The 13,463-nt window shown below is 39.8% G+C and overlaps 1 protein-coding gene across 14 annotated transcripts in view; it reads right to left on the bottom strand.

Moving 5' to 3' along the window:
- TENM2 (teneurin transmembrane protein 2) overlaps window positions 1-13,463 on the bottom strand; it is a 1,253,534-nt gene that overhangs the window by 529,688 nt on the left and 710,383 nt on the right. For all 14 annotated transcript variants that reach the window (XM_075442184.1, XM_075442183.1, XM_075442198.1 and 11 more), the window contains one exon: window positions 6,649-6,939. In XM_075442184.1, the coding sequence (XP_075298299.1) occupies window positions 6,649-6,874 (226 nt within the window). In that variant the 5' untranslated portion in view covers window positions 6,875-6,939. The remainder of the gene's footprint in view (window positions 1-6,648; window positions 6,940-13,463) is intronic.

Here is a 13,463-nt window from a genome sequence, read left to right on the forward strand (position 1 = left end):
AACGGCCACCTCCGAACCGCCGGGCTGGAACACACCTCCCGCCACGGAGCATCTCCTCTCTCAGAGGAGGACTCCGAAGGGCCAAGCGCTGATCCAGAAGCTGACTCAAGCAGTCTGACAGGTAGGAGAGCAAGAGTCACACCTTCACTCAGCAAGGCCACGTTAGATAGCCTGACTTCTCAACAGTTTGTTCCAGAAGGTCTGAGCAAATTAAGTCACAATGCATGAAGATACGAAACAGTGAAACACCAAGAAAGCAGGATGGAAAGGGAATGAAAGGGACGTGGAAAGCAAGAGATTATCAGAACAACTGACTTAAATTACCATTTAAGAATCGGGGAGCTTGCTGCTCAAAAGCAAAAAAAACAACAAACACCCAAAAACCAAAAAAAACCTGATTTATGTACGCATATGTACTTGGAAGTAGCCCGAAGACTGAGAGCCTATTCCATAAAGTTGCCCTGAAAAGCCACTTTAAAGATATTTCCTTCTGATTTTATGCTATTGTGACTTAGATCTAACACACACAAAGTTTTAGTTTAATTCCTATTTACCAGCAGATCTTCATATTACAGCTCAGAAGGCCACTTGACTGATGCTAGAGTATAAATGAGAGGAGGCATGTCAGATTTGGGGTCAGACTTTATCACGGAAATCCCAGAATCATTAAGGTTGGAAAAGACCTCTAAGATCACCAAGTCCAACCATCACCCCAACACCATCTAAACCATGTCCTGAAGTGCCACATCCACATGTTTTTTGAACCCCGATGGTGACTCCACTGCTTCCCTGGGCAGCCTGGTCCAACGCCTGACCACACTTTCCGTACAGAAATTTTTCCTAACATCCAATCTACACCTTCCCTGGTGCAACCTGAGGCCATTTGCTTTTGTCCTATCGCTAGTTACTTGGGAGAAGAGACCAACACTTTCTTACGTTTTCTTTTCCTAAAACCATATTTGGGGAAGGGTGCTGTAAAGGTTTGCACTTTTATTTATTTGCTAGTCTAGTAGTGCTGCTACATAGCTCCATTACAAAAACATCAATGCAGATGAAAAGTGCTTTCATGTTTTTAAATCACTTAACAATAAGAACTATATAATCTTTTATAATTTGGGGAAGGAGTTTTTATTCAATATCTTTGCTTTATTAAATAAGGTATATGTATTAAAATCTAAATTTTTATTTCTCACTAATGCTGTGCTTTCTAGAGAAGCAACTTTGAATGCAGTTGTCTCACCTTAATAAATATTTTACACTGGGATTGCGTATCTCTTAGGTAACAAAACCAAAGTCAATCATGATTCAACAGCAGTGCCAGTTACATGTGTGTTCCATTTGTAACAGGAGACCTGCCTTGAGACCTTCCCCACACAAGCTACCCTACATCTGATGCCATGTTAAGGGCTTCCTCCGCAAGCTTCGGTCCCCTGCTTCGATCTCGGATTTTGTTATTTTGTAAGTGTAGGTACAGAACAAAAAGCAACATATTGCAGAACGCCACTCAAAACCTAACACGACCAAGGGAAACAAAGAATGTGTTCCCAGTCTAACCAGAACACAAGAAAAAGTTTTCTTTAAGGTTTTTAATCCAAACCTATATATAGAACATTAAATTTTCAAACGGTCACATGTTCTGGAAATAAATATTAAAACTAAAATTAGCAACACTCCATTGGATTTGGAAGGGATACACTAATCTGAGCCTAAAAATTGAGTACGACTCGTGTTTGATGACAAGATGACCCAAATCTCAGCTTGGTGTTACCGGGAATACAAGCAGCGAGACAAAGCCTAGTTAGCCCGCGAACCTGTGCCAGCAACCATCCCCTGCACACAGCAGCACATTCATCGGTGCTGAGCACAGAATACCTGGCCACAATAACTTTAAAAGGGAACAAGCTTAATTACTCTCCTGAAATGTTCTCACTGCAGCGTGGTCCTTTGAATGTGTCCCAGTAAATTATGTGGTGACAGATCTACGATGTGAAGAAGAACAAGAAGAGCAAACATCATTTGTTTTTCCCCGGCAATCAGAGCTGCCCTAGCGTAGGCTCTAAAAAAGAAAACATAGATTCATCAAACTGGTTTTGGCTGCTTTGGGTTTTGGGGTTTTAATTAATGGATTTTTTTCTTTTTTCTTCAAGAAACCTATTCAATACGTACGGAGAAAAGATGCAGTATGAAACACCCAAGAGACGATGAGTAGTGTGGCATAGTAACACAACTTCACGAGAAAGAAAACTGAGCGCACTACACTGCCCACTTGCCCCTCTCTGAGAATGCTACTGCAGTAACTTAATTTTCTATCTGATATTAATAAAAACAGCAGACAATGTTATGGGACATTATAAAGAATTTATCATAATCATTGTCACTAGCTTTTTTCTAACTCCCATTAGCACGCCTATAGTGTTAAACAGGATACAGAAGGCGTATGTTTTTAAGTATAAAAGAATAAAAAAAAAAACGTAATTTGAACTGACATACAGCAAGGTATTGGCTGTTGTGCTGCACTGAAATTATCTCGCCAGACAAAAAGAGACGCTGTGACATAAACAAAGCAAATCAACTGTGGTAAAAAAAACACAAAATATTTCAGAAGACTGTTGGGTCCAGTTTAATATGACTGTGTTTTTCACACTTATTTTTAATAACGTCAATCATATACTCTAAGCTTTAACATTTCACAGCAGAGATTTACTGCTAAACTAAATCTGAGCCGAGAATGAGCAAGCAGTCAATTCAGTGTAACTACTGGCTAATAAATTTTGCATCAGGTGAAGCCTGGCATCTGGCTCAGGCAGAAATACAAAATCCAGGAGCTGTGAATGCCAAGTGAGAAACTCCGGAGTAGTAAGGTTTGCCATCGCCCCTTTGAAACCCAGTTTAAAACTCTCAGCAGCTCAGCAGAGTGTTCTTTTAAGCTCAATTTGGTTACAAAGTATACTTGAAGAAAAACTGCCTTACAAAGCAACTTCTTTAAAGAAAAGTTTTCCAAAATCCTCGTTTTTTTGCCTTAAAAGACATCTACCTTCACCATGCTGCGTCAGCAGATGAAGTCAGAAAGATAGTATTTTCCCTAAAAACCAAAATGATAAAGTTGGATAATTGGTTCTCTTTGGTAGAAGAGCACGTGGCATATAGAGAAATTCACGCATTATCAGAAGATTGTAAAATATTGCAAATATTCAGAGGTTTCAAAACTACTGTCAAGCTTCTGACATAACCTAGCAGGATGTATAAAAATTTCTATTTATCTTAAAACACAGCATTTAAAAAGGACTCCTCAAATTCAAACAAAACTTGTAATGATGGAATGCGCTCTTTAGACCATCTGAAGGACTATTTTTCAGATCGACTGACTAATGAATACCCAGGGCAGGTACTGAACGACAAATCCGTTTCTATCTCTATTATGGAAAATTTAAGAAAAAGTAATAGCTCGGGCATGTATTGGGCCTGTCATTTTAGCCAAGATTCTGAACACCTGTTTGGAAGATTGATCGGAAAATAAGCTTGGCACAAAAATACTATTCTGAATTACTTTGTATCAATATTCTTACTGGTATGTTAAAACCAGACTTTAAAAAGGGAATTTCCTGACTTAGAAAAGTTACAGGTAAACATCTTGGGAAAAGCACAGCAGAAGTAACGCCAGGGTAAGCTGTTTCGGGTAACAGACACTTGCGGCATCCTTCCTGCCTTTACAGCCAAACTCCCAAACACCGCACCAGCGAGCAGCTCCTACGGCACAGCAACCTCCTCCGATAGGTGCATTTGTCAACGATTAGCACAAAAATCTCGTTTCAAAACACGTAACTGACATCAAAGTTTTTAAGTTGTATTCTCAAAGCTAAACTTCCACCGACGATCAATCTTCCTATCAAATGCTTTCTTCACACGAGCTTAGAGAGGTATTTCTACTTGGGAGATTCGCTTTTCATGAAGAATGAGACAAGTCGGAACAGAAGGACAATAAAACACTAAAGCAACCCAAGATGATCTGTTTCAGACTTCTGAGTTCTGAATGCAGTTTTTGGTATTAGCATTTCACTGTCAAACCATCAGAACCAAAAATGGAAGTAGTACAACTTGGTCTTATGCTTAACAGATTTTCAAAACCGAGTAACGTATGGTCAGGCAGCAGCCAGACACAGCTGCTTTGAGCAGCTCCAGGGCCACGGCTAAGCCAGACACTTTTCAATAAGTCAAACGCACACAGCTTTCCTAACAGAAGAGACAAAATATTGAGGAAAATATCTACAATTGCTTAAAAAAAAAAATATGTCAAGCTTTTTTATAATAGAAGAATTAAAAAATTCTCTGAAGATTATTTATTTGAAGCATGTTTATTTCCTACAGGATTTAATCCCATCAAAACACCCACTCAAATTCAGAATAAATTTACATGTATAAATTCCTAGATGTCTGCAGCTGGAAACCACATGCATAAGATGAAATGAACAGTATTTTCTACTATATGGACCACATTTTTATCCATATAATATTAATGTAGAAAGTGAGAACATGTACCAAGTCTTAATCTAGACCCACATTATCTCAAATTTCATGTCAGTAGAGGAACTGTACAACCGGAAAGATACTGAGCTTTCAAATGCGAAGAACCATCATAGAGACTTATTTTCTGAAGAAATTTACTTTCTAAACTTGAGAAAAATCAAGAAAATAAGGAGTTACTGCTCATATTACTTAACAAAAAACTTACTTTGGCTCTCTAAAATAAGCTTTATTAATCTAGACAGAACACCATGGACTAGTGGGGAGAAAAATAATAAAAATAATGAAAAAATGTGAGCATTTCACTTCAGTTCCCAACAATTTGCACTCTCCTTCATAAAGAAGGCAGCTAAGAACACATTAAGAGCAGGAGGAGGATGAACAGTTGTCAAATCAGTAATCAAGAGAAAAAGAACACCCTCATGCAACGCCGAATAATGACCTGGAAACCGAAATGAGGCACTTGAGCTGAAGCATCCATCATCCAGACAGAGAAAAGTAATATTTAGATGACTCCTGTACACAAAGGTTGAACGAACGGCAGTGAGAAGGGCTCTGCTAGCTGGTACGATCTCGCTGCAGTTTGATGCCCTATCTCTCGGTAAATGCCGACAAGCAAAGACAGCCCCTACCAGACCAGCGAGCACCTCGGAAAGCAGAACGGCGTCTTTGATAGCCCAGGCGCCGTGCAAACACTTCCAAACGTCTGTGCACAAGTGCGGGAGAACCAAGGGACGAGAGAAGGGTTTAATTAGCGATGCTAATTAATAGACATTTTGATTTAAAGGTGAAGACAGACACTGACTGCTGGCAGCATGCTTTAAACAAGTTGCACGACGTGATGTCAAGTATAACAAAATGACCTTTCACGGAACGATCTCCACAGAGAAGTGCGCTCACTTAGAATTCCCTGAGTCACAATATTAGAAATCTGTAGTACAGAACATATGCCATCGTCGAGCACATGTATAAACAGCAGAGTTTCAGCAATTAAGGATGTACTAGATCGCTTACCTCCCACTGCGAGGGCCAAAGGGCTACACATTTATGCCTCAAAACTGCCTATAGCTTGCCTGATACAAACCGTACCCGCTTCTTCAACTGAAACTAAACCAAGTGACTTCTTTTAAAAACCTGCTCTAACTGTAGGCTGAGTGACAGATTAATCGGGCTGTTTGGTAGACGGTTAAAGACTGTTACTATGAAGCAATGGTCATTAATGGTTTCACCACACTGACTTACCATTTACTGAGACAAGTAAATACTGAATGAGAGCAAAACTATGTGTGCGTACAGTGCAAAGGCACAATCACAGTTTTTTCAACTAAAACCATTTAGATTGTTAATTCATAAATTTATTGGACGTAACAGGTATTCAAAGTGAGGAACATCTTATAAAAGAAAAGCTGACTTCACTTTGCTTACAAGTTCACACCGGCCAGTCATTTCAAATCTTAGTACCAGGATCCCGACGCTGCAATAATGTATTACAGTCAATTATAAAAGTAATTAGAGGGGTTTCCTCCTTCCAGTTTTTATGCCTCAAAGGGTAAGCAGCAAGGCTTAAGCAGTGACAAAATGAAGTCAGAGGAAACAGCATTCCTGTTTCCACACTTCAACTACACAGCAGTTAAGAACGGGAAAGGAATTCCGAGGCGCCTGATTAATAACGAATATATGTTGGCCATGTGGGGTTTTACCATGACATTGTTTTAGCTACCTTTTCCGTACAGGTACTCTGTTAAAGACAGACAAGTTTAGGTGAAAAGGCCATTATTATTTCTAAAATGAACCTAGGAAACAGCATACAAAGTTAGCACGTTGGCCAGCCCCGAGATCCACAGCAAATACCACATCTGGTTAAGGGTCACTGGCATGTGTGTTTATCAGATGTCTTGAACAGTGGATCCTGGTTTGCCTCATTTACAACCAGTGAATCCTGAGAGCATCAGAAATCAGAGAAGATAAAGAATTTCCTAATTTAAAGCAAGCAGTTGTAATAATAGTAAAATGGCATACATTCTCCTACAGTTCTTTGCTTTATTAAAACTCCTTATAACACTGGTACACCAGAGATTGTCTACGGAGGATTACTGTAAAAGAAACCAGTTTGGACTTTAAACATACCTTGTCTTGGAAACTCATCCGACTCCCTGTGCACCAGGTCAGAAACTCGGTTTCCATAGTGCATCCTGGTGTCGTGATCATACGCCTTCAGCGTCTCACTCGAGCTGTAGGACTTCTGCGTTGGCACTCTGCAGTCCTCGCTGTCCAGCGAAGAACTCGTATAGCGACATTCCTTCCCGCACCGGCCCCTCGTCAGAGAACGGTGTCTTCTATCTTTTATATCCATGGTTCTCAGTCAGGTAGGATGCTTTCAGAAAAGCCACTCTTGTACTTGCGGTCAGTCACTGTCACCTAAAACCAGGAAAGGATAACAGAAGAGTGAGTGGTGGTGTTAGCACATTTTGTTTTATTCTACTTTCCCTGACTTATCCTTGAAGAACAACATGGCACAGACCAAGAAGAAAGAGAGGACCCATATGATGCGTCCTTAGAAATTGAAATAATTGACCTGAAAGGGTGGGGGGGGGGAAGAAAATCAAATGCTTTAAGAGAATTGCATTCTATCTAAATTATCATCTCACTGAAGAGTTTAAAAAATAATGATAAAACAAAACCACTGCTATCTTTTGATTTTTGAACGAGCACTGCTAACAACACGGAGCTGACAGAGCAATATTTGTTCCTGTACAGGCAAAGCAGGCTCCAACCAGCTTTAATTACTTCCGCTCTTCCTGCGGGAGGGCTTGCAATTAAGAATGAAGCATGCAGGAGGGCTGCATAGAGAAGATTATTCCTATGCAGCATTAAAGCACTGCAAAGGCGTACATTATCCTTCAACCCTGTGTCAACAAGCAGCAGCAACTGATCCCACTGCCCCTGGACATCGTCATCCAAGGCCCTGTTCTCAACAAGTGGTTGCACCAAGTATCTCCGGAGGTCCTTGCCGGCCTCAGCATTTCTGCTTTTTTATGATTCTCTGAACACACTTTGGGAAGCGGCTGCTCTTGTGCACCGCAGCACATGGCCAGACGCTCTTCATCACAGCCCCTGAAGATGACCAGCTTATCCATCTCAGCAGTTGGAGCTCTTCAAAATTGCGTAAACACCTTCTTGTTCACCGGACCAGGAAGAAACAGTCTTACAGTCTACTTACTTAGGACACCCTTCCTGGGGCGTATCTATTTTAATATATGCACAGTTAGCATACGTAAACTGCCAAATGAAAGATACTGTAGATAGCAAGAAATACACTAAGCATGAGCACCCTACCACTGGGGTACTAATTTGAGTTGGTATTTGTAGGTGTGTCTTTCTCTCCTGGCATCCTATGCCCAGGTCTGCACGAGTCCCGAGAAATCCTCATGACACAACTTTTTGCTGGAAATGAAAAAATACCCAGATTTGCTAACAAGCAAAAGCTGGAACAAAACCCTGCTTTTCTATACTTGGCTAAGGAGGTGCAGAAACGGCTTTGCTAAATTGTAGCGGGGACAGCTGAGGACATTTGCTTTCCCACTGTCCACTCTCCGTTCAGGCGCTGTCTCGACAGCCCACCCAGCAGAACGGGAGCAGGTCCTGCACGGCAGCTACACCCCGTCCCAGGCCAGAGTCTTTACTCCAACCGCCAAAGTGCTTCAGCGGTACGAGTCCTGCCCCACCTCTGCCACCACGGTAACCAGCTCCAGTGAAAGCTGACAAGAACCCAGAGGACAGTCCCGTCTTTCGTCGCTGTAGCTGTTTGTGCCCGCAGGGGACAAAGCCATCACCTCGGCACAGCACTGGCTAAAGCACTGCTGTTTGGCTGGCATCGATCACGTCCCGAAGAGAGAACACATGCACTTGGCCAGAGGAGCTAGTGAACTTGAGAAAAGGCTTCTTGGCTTCATTTAGATGCTGACATTTAGACTTGTTGTGAGGTTTTTTTTTCTTTCTATATTTTAAAGAAGAAAGTTAGGTAACCAGGAGAAGCAGCTGCTTTAAGCCACCCACAGGTACTCTGCAATCTGTGAGCGACAAAAAGTGTAAACATGCTCACTTTTTTCTCCTTTTTCTCTTATTTTTAACTGGGATGGTACAATGCAAAGAGGAAAAAAAAATTTAAAAAAAACCCAAAACAACACAAAACCACACACACAGAAAAGCCAAAACAAAATCTGAAGACATTCAGCACTTAAAACTGGGAGGGTTAGTTCTAGAATTTTAGATTAAAGAGAAAGGAAGACTTTAATGTACAGTCCCGTTTCTCACCTCTCTGAGCATCCACTGGCTAAGCTGACTTGTTACAGCTGAATTATTCACTTCAATTCTTTGGTGCTGTGACATTTATTAAACTGTAAGGCATGTTAACACTGGTAGCACAAACACTTGCTCGAAGTTTGAGGAGATGTATGTCGTTTAGATTAACAATGCCTGGCTCTGTGATCCCAGTTCGATACCATCTCATCAAACCCAGATATCAATATATCACAATTATAAAACACAAACAGATGAACGCAGTACAGTATTGAGCAAAACCTGCCAATTACTCTCTGGATGTCTTCACGCTACTGTTCACTATAAAAGCCCATTATTCCCTACGAAGGTATTGTCTATCAGCTCTGAAAAACAAACAGCTTCTTGTTCTTACGATTGCTAAACTTTAAGCTGTCTGGCCTGATTAATATTGTTTCTTAAAAAAAAAAATTAAATTCCTTGCTACCACAGTTAAAAGAAGGATTTACCATGACTGTGACAGAACTTCTGAGTATTTCCACGATATCAGCTTATTAAAGCATCATCTCAGGCAAACTAGATTTTTTGAAATTGTTCCCTCAATAAACACTCTTCTGTAGAGTTTGTGTAATTACCCTACAAATAGAAAAAATGAGAGGAAACGGTCAGACAACGCTTTACTGTCGATAACGCCAAGAAAGACTCCTCAGTCACCCTTGCGCAGAATGCTATGCGCAACGTCTGCACTGTTGTTACCATGAGAAATCCGACAGGTTAACACAAGAAAATAAATGTACAAATATAAATATGTCCCAACAGCTTTATTTTGACCTTTCTTCAGGAAAATCTTGTTACAAAAATCAGGCGTCATAACAATTTAGCATATACTTGATCTTTATAATACTTTGCTACTAAAAATTTCTTAAACTTCACTAAATTTTAAGAGATGCTTAAAAATACTATGGATAATTTGAAAAACATTTTTATTGGGGTTTTTATTTAATGACATGTTCATACTTATTATAGTACTTCTAATTTTTTTTCTGATTTTTCTATTACTTGAGGACAAATCCCAAGCATCTGAGACTACACACATCTACCTAAAGGGAATAAATATTTTCAGAGGTTCTCCTCTCTGCTTTGGGGATTTCGAAGAACAAGACAGGCAAAAAAGCAGTTCCATAGCATTGTCAACAACGCACTCTTCAAAGTCAGACAACAGAATACGATGAAATGAAGTTGTAACACACTCCTAGAAAACATCTTTCACATTTTTTCCTCATACTTCAACAGATGAAACACTGTTTCTATTCAATGCTAAACACCTTCCCTGTTAGATAGTCAAATCTTTATGTAAGGTATTTCTGGAAAGGTAAAATGTGACAGCTTCGGTTAAGCGAGAATAACGGCAAGATTCGATTTGAGTTTAAAATGCCCAATACTCTTCAACTTGCCTGTCTCAGGGGCACTCTATGAATGGTTTATTTTGAGTCATTGACCTAAATAGTAACTGATTTAGTAATTTCTTTTGTTTCGAAGGATTTCACCAAGACTGCTCATACCGACCCACTTACACTACAGAGTAGTACAACCACTAACAACTGACTTCAGCCGGTTTTCCCATCCATCGCTGTTTTAACTATCCATGAAGCATTCACAGGACTCCCACCTAACTTTCTGAACAAGGTATTTCTGGCTTGCAAAAGGGCTGGTGAAGTTCCAAAGGCGTAGAGTCTCAGCTGATCTAGACCTTCCACGGATCGTAAATCTAAAGCAATAAACGGGACACGCCGTATTTGCTGCTGAGGCACAGGCATGTATCTCACGTGCCGCTGGTTACACGTGTCTGGTAAACTTTGGACTCGCTATTCACCCAAGATTTCTTGCGTTCATGTGCAGCAACTATTTACCTGGCCATGACTACAGCAGTGGTAACTACGGCCTAAGTGGTAACTGTGGGGTAATCCAAGGGCATTAATACGCTGCATGTCTTGCAGAGAGGGAGGGGAAGAGAGAGTTGAGGAGTGAAAAACGAGTCTTCTTCAAAAAACCCGAGCACTTCCTTCTGTGTTAGCAAAGTCAAATCAATAGCAGGCATGGAGGGAGGACTCAAAATGAATTTTAATGGCTTAGTGAAGCCTACGCTAAAACTCTCTTTAAATTTTGAAGTTGATTCGTACACTGATCTTACTTTTACGCTTGTCTCTTGCATTTTCTAATGATCCCTTCTACTATTACAGTGTACACGGCCATTAGAACTGCCACTCACAACAGACAGAGTGCAGTAATCACTTGGAAGTTCAAGAGAAAACAAAGCACTTCACATTTACTTTGTGTCCCTAAATAACCTAGCACAACTAGATCAAAACATTACAATAGTGCATACAATATTAGAAAGTCTTTTTTTCCTCTTTCTTAAAAAAAAAGTAGTACACCATGTACCAATCTGTTCATTAAAAAACAGGTCTCTTAAAAGCCTGTACTTCTTTTCATCATCAACAATTGGAAATAAGCTTGTGATTTAGAGATTCAAATGCCGTTCATTATTTTATGCAAAGAATATTTTTGAAATGAGAAAATTCAATAATTCAGCTTTGACACAGAACAAATTTTCAGGGAATAAATAAAAGGGTTATTTAACTGCTGTATTTTCCACTGATTTTAATATTAGTAAAAAAGTACATCTCTACCTCTGAATCACCTCTGCCTTTTAAAAAATGCAATAAATAAAATGCACTTCAAAAATCAAATACTCTTACAGGATAGACACCTTATTACATGAAATAACACTGATGACAAGTATGCTGGTTCTGATTTGGCCAAAAATCACAGTATATTTGGACAGTCTGCTTGGTGTAATAATGTAACCCCTTTTCGCACTGATGTCTTTCTTCTGATTTTTCATATTTTTTTCTCTGCAAATACTGAATTTTTCTTTTAGTGTAGGTACTCTATGCACTGCGTTGAAAATTAGACGTATTTAGTATGACATGTGCAACAGCTATTTCAGAACAGTTTTGATGAATGATTCAGGTCTAAGTAACAGAAGACATACAGTGCTTACAGGCATTCCGTGTCGTGCTTTACTGCCGAGACAAGTGGGGGGGGGTTCTTTTTTTTTTCTTTTAGTAAATAAAAGCTATAGGAAGTATTAACAGGCTAAAAGCAGTCAAAATTGTAAACACAACAACAAAATCAAGCACTGTGCCAAATATTTATACCATAAATATATTTTTATCTACTTAAATATGTATATTTTTATTTCCAGACTATCTTCTGAGATTTCTGTACTCCAGGAACTTCTTAAAAATCCCAGACCTGTTTAAATCTATTAGGAAAATAACATCCCATTAAGAAAATAACATGCCATCAAGAAGTGACGAAAAGCCCAGGAGCTATGAGACAGCTTTCTAATAGTCTCACTCTCACATCATTCACTGACTGCTCAGGATTAACGCTTTGTTTTCCACTGAGGGTTGGGCAGTGAGAGTCAATACACGTGCACACATCCTCTTCTCTGTCCTGAGAGGCTTCGGAACTGACACTGAGGAAAAATAGGGAGTTTCTTTCTTAAAGCTACCTCACATCAGTTCAAAAAGCAGCTAGGGAAACGCGGATACAAATTCCTACCTGTTACTGAAAGTGGCTCCTGGTTTATGAACCTCATGAGCTGGGATCACCATTGATTCGGAAACCGTACCAGTAAAATTCCACTATTACCTAAGCATGTGCCGATGTTCAAGATCTAAGCCAGAGTGTGGCACCTACAAACCAACCAATTCTTTGTTTTCATTTCATCTTCTATGAACCATGTGCTTTTCCCGCTCTGCGAACAACATGACAAATAGCAAGCTTCACAATCACACGTGATAGCTTCCAGAGCAGGAAGAAAAATATTGGCCTTTAAGCCCCCATTACACAAAACTAATACAGTGCTGCGATTAGCCCACACAGTATATTGACGTGATTTTTCATGAAAAGTTATTTCAAACTAAATAAAATATTATTTGCAACCTGCGTATTTCAGTAGTTGGTAATCAAAAGAGTAAGGCAGCTATCGCATTGACTCCCATCCTAGATGTTACACCAGCTGTTAGAAGCAGACTGCGGCACACCGACTCAGAAAAATGGCCACGTTGGGTAAAAACACGCGACACACACAATGAAAAAAGTACTGACATCTACAAATAGCAAAACATTCAACTCATTTTTCAGAGAAGGGCTTATAAAACCACCCAAATTAGTACTAAGCAGAACATTTCTAGTTACATAAATGAGGCTGAAGTGACATCTGCTTTTCTTCCTAGATACACAGACCTAAAACTGTAGAAAGAGTTTGACGGAGAAGTAAAGAAAAGAAGGTGACAGAATAAGAATTTTTGTGTATCCTGGAGTTTCTCAGCCATGTGGAGTGCTCAAACTTTTCCTCTTGGAGAGTGTTTTTACTTCTTTTCTGAAAGCGGCATTAACACTGCCCAAATAAAAAAAATAAAAAAAATCAGGCTTTGCCCAGGAATAATGTATTTCCACCCCTCCTCAAAGCTATTTACATATATTCATTGAGCTTTGGGACAGCCATGAAAGCTAAATCTGTATTACCCTTACTCTACAGAAAAAGTTCAAACACCAGAAATGGAGGAGTCCCACCTGAGGTCATACAACGA

The sequence above is a fragment of the Opisthocomus hoazin genome, chromosome 23 (assembly GCF_030867145.1).
Source record: "Opisthocomus hoazin isolate bOpiHoa1 chromosome 23, bOpiHoa1.hap1, whole genome shotgun sequence".
Lineage (NCBI taxonomy): Eukaryota > Metazoa > Chordata > Aves > Opisthocomiformes > Opisthocomidae > Opisthocomus > Opisthocomus hoazin.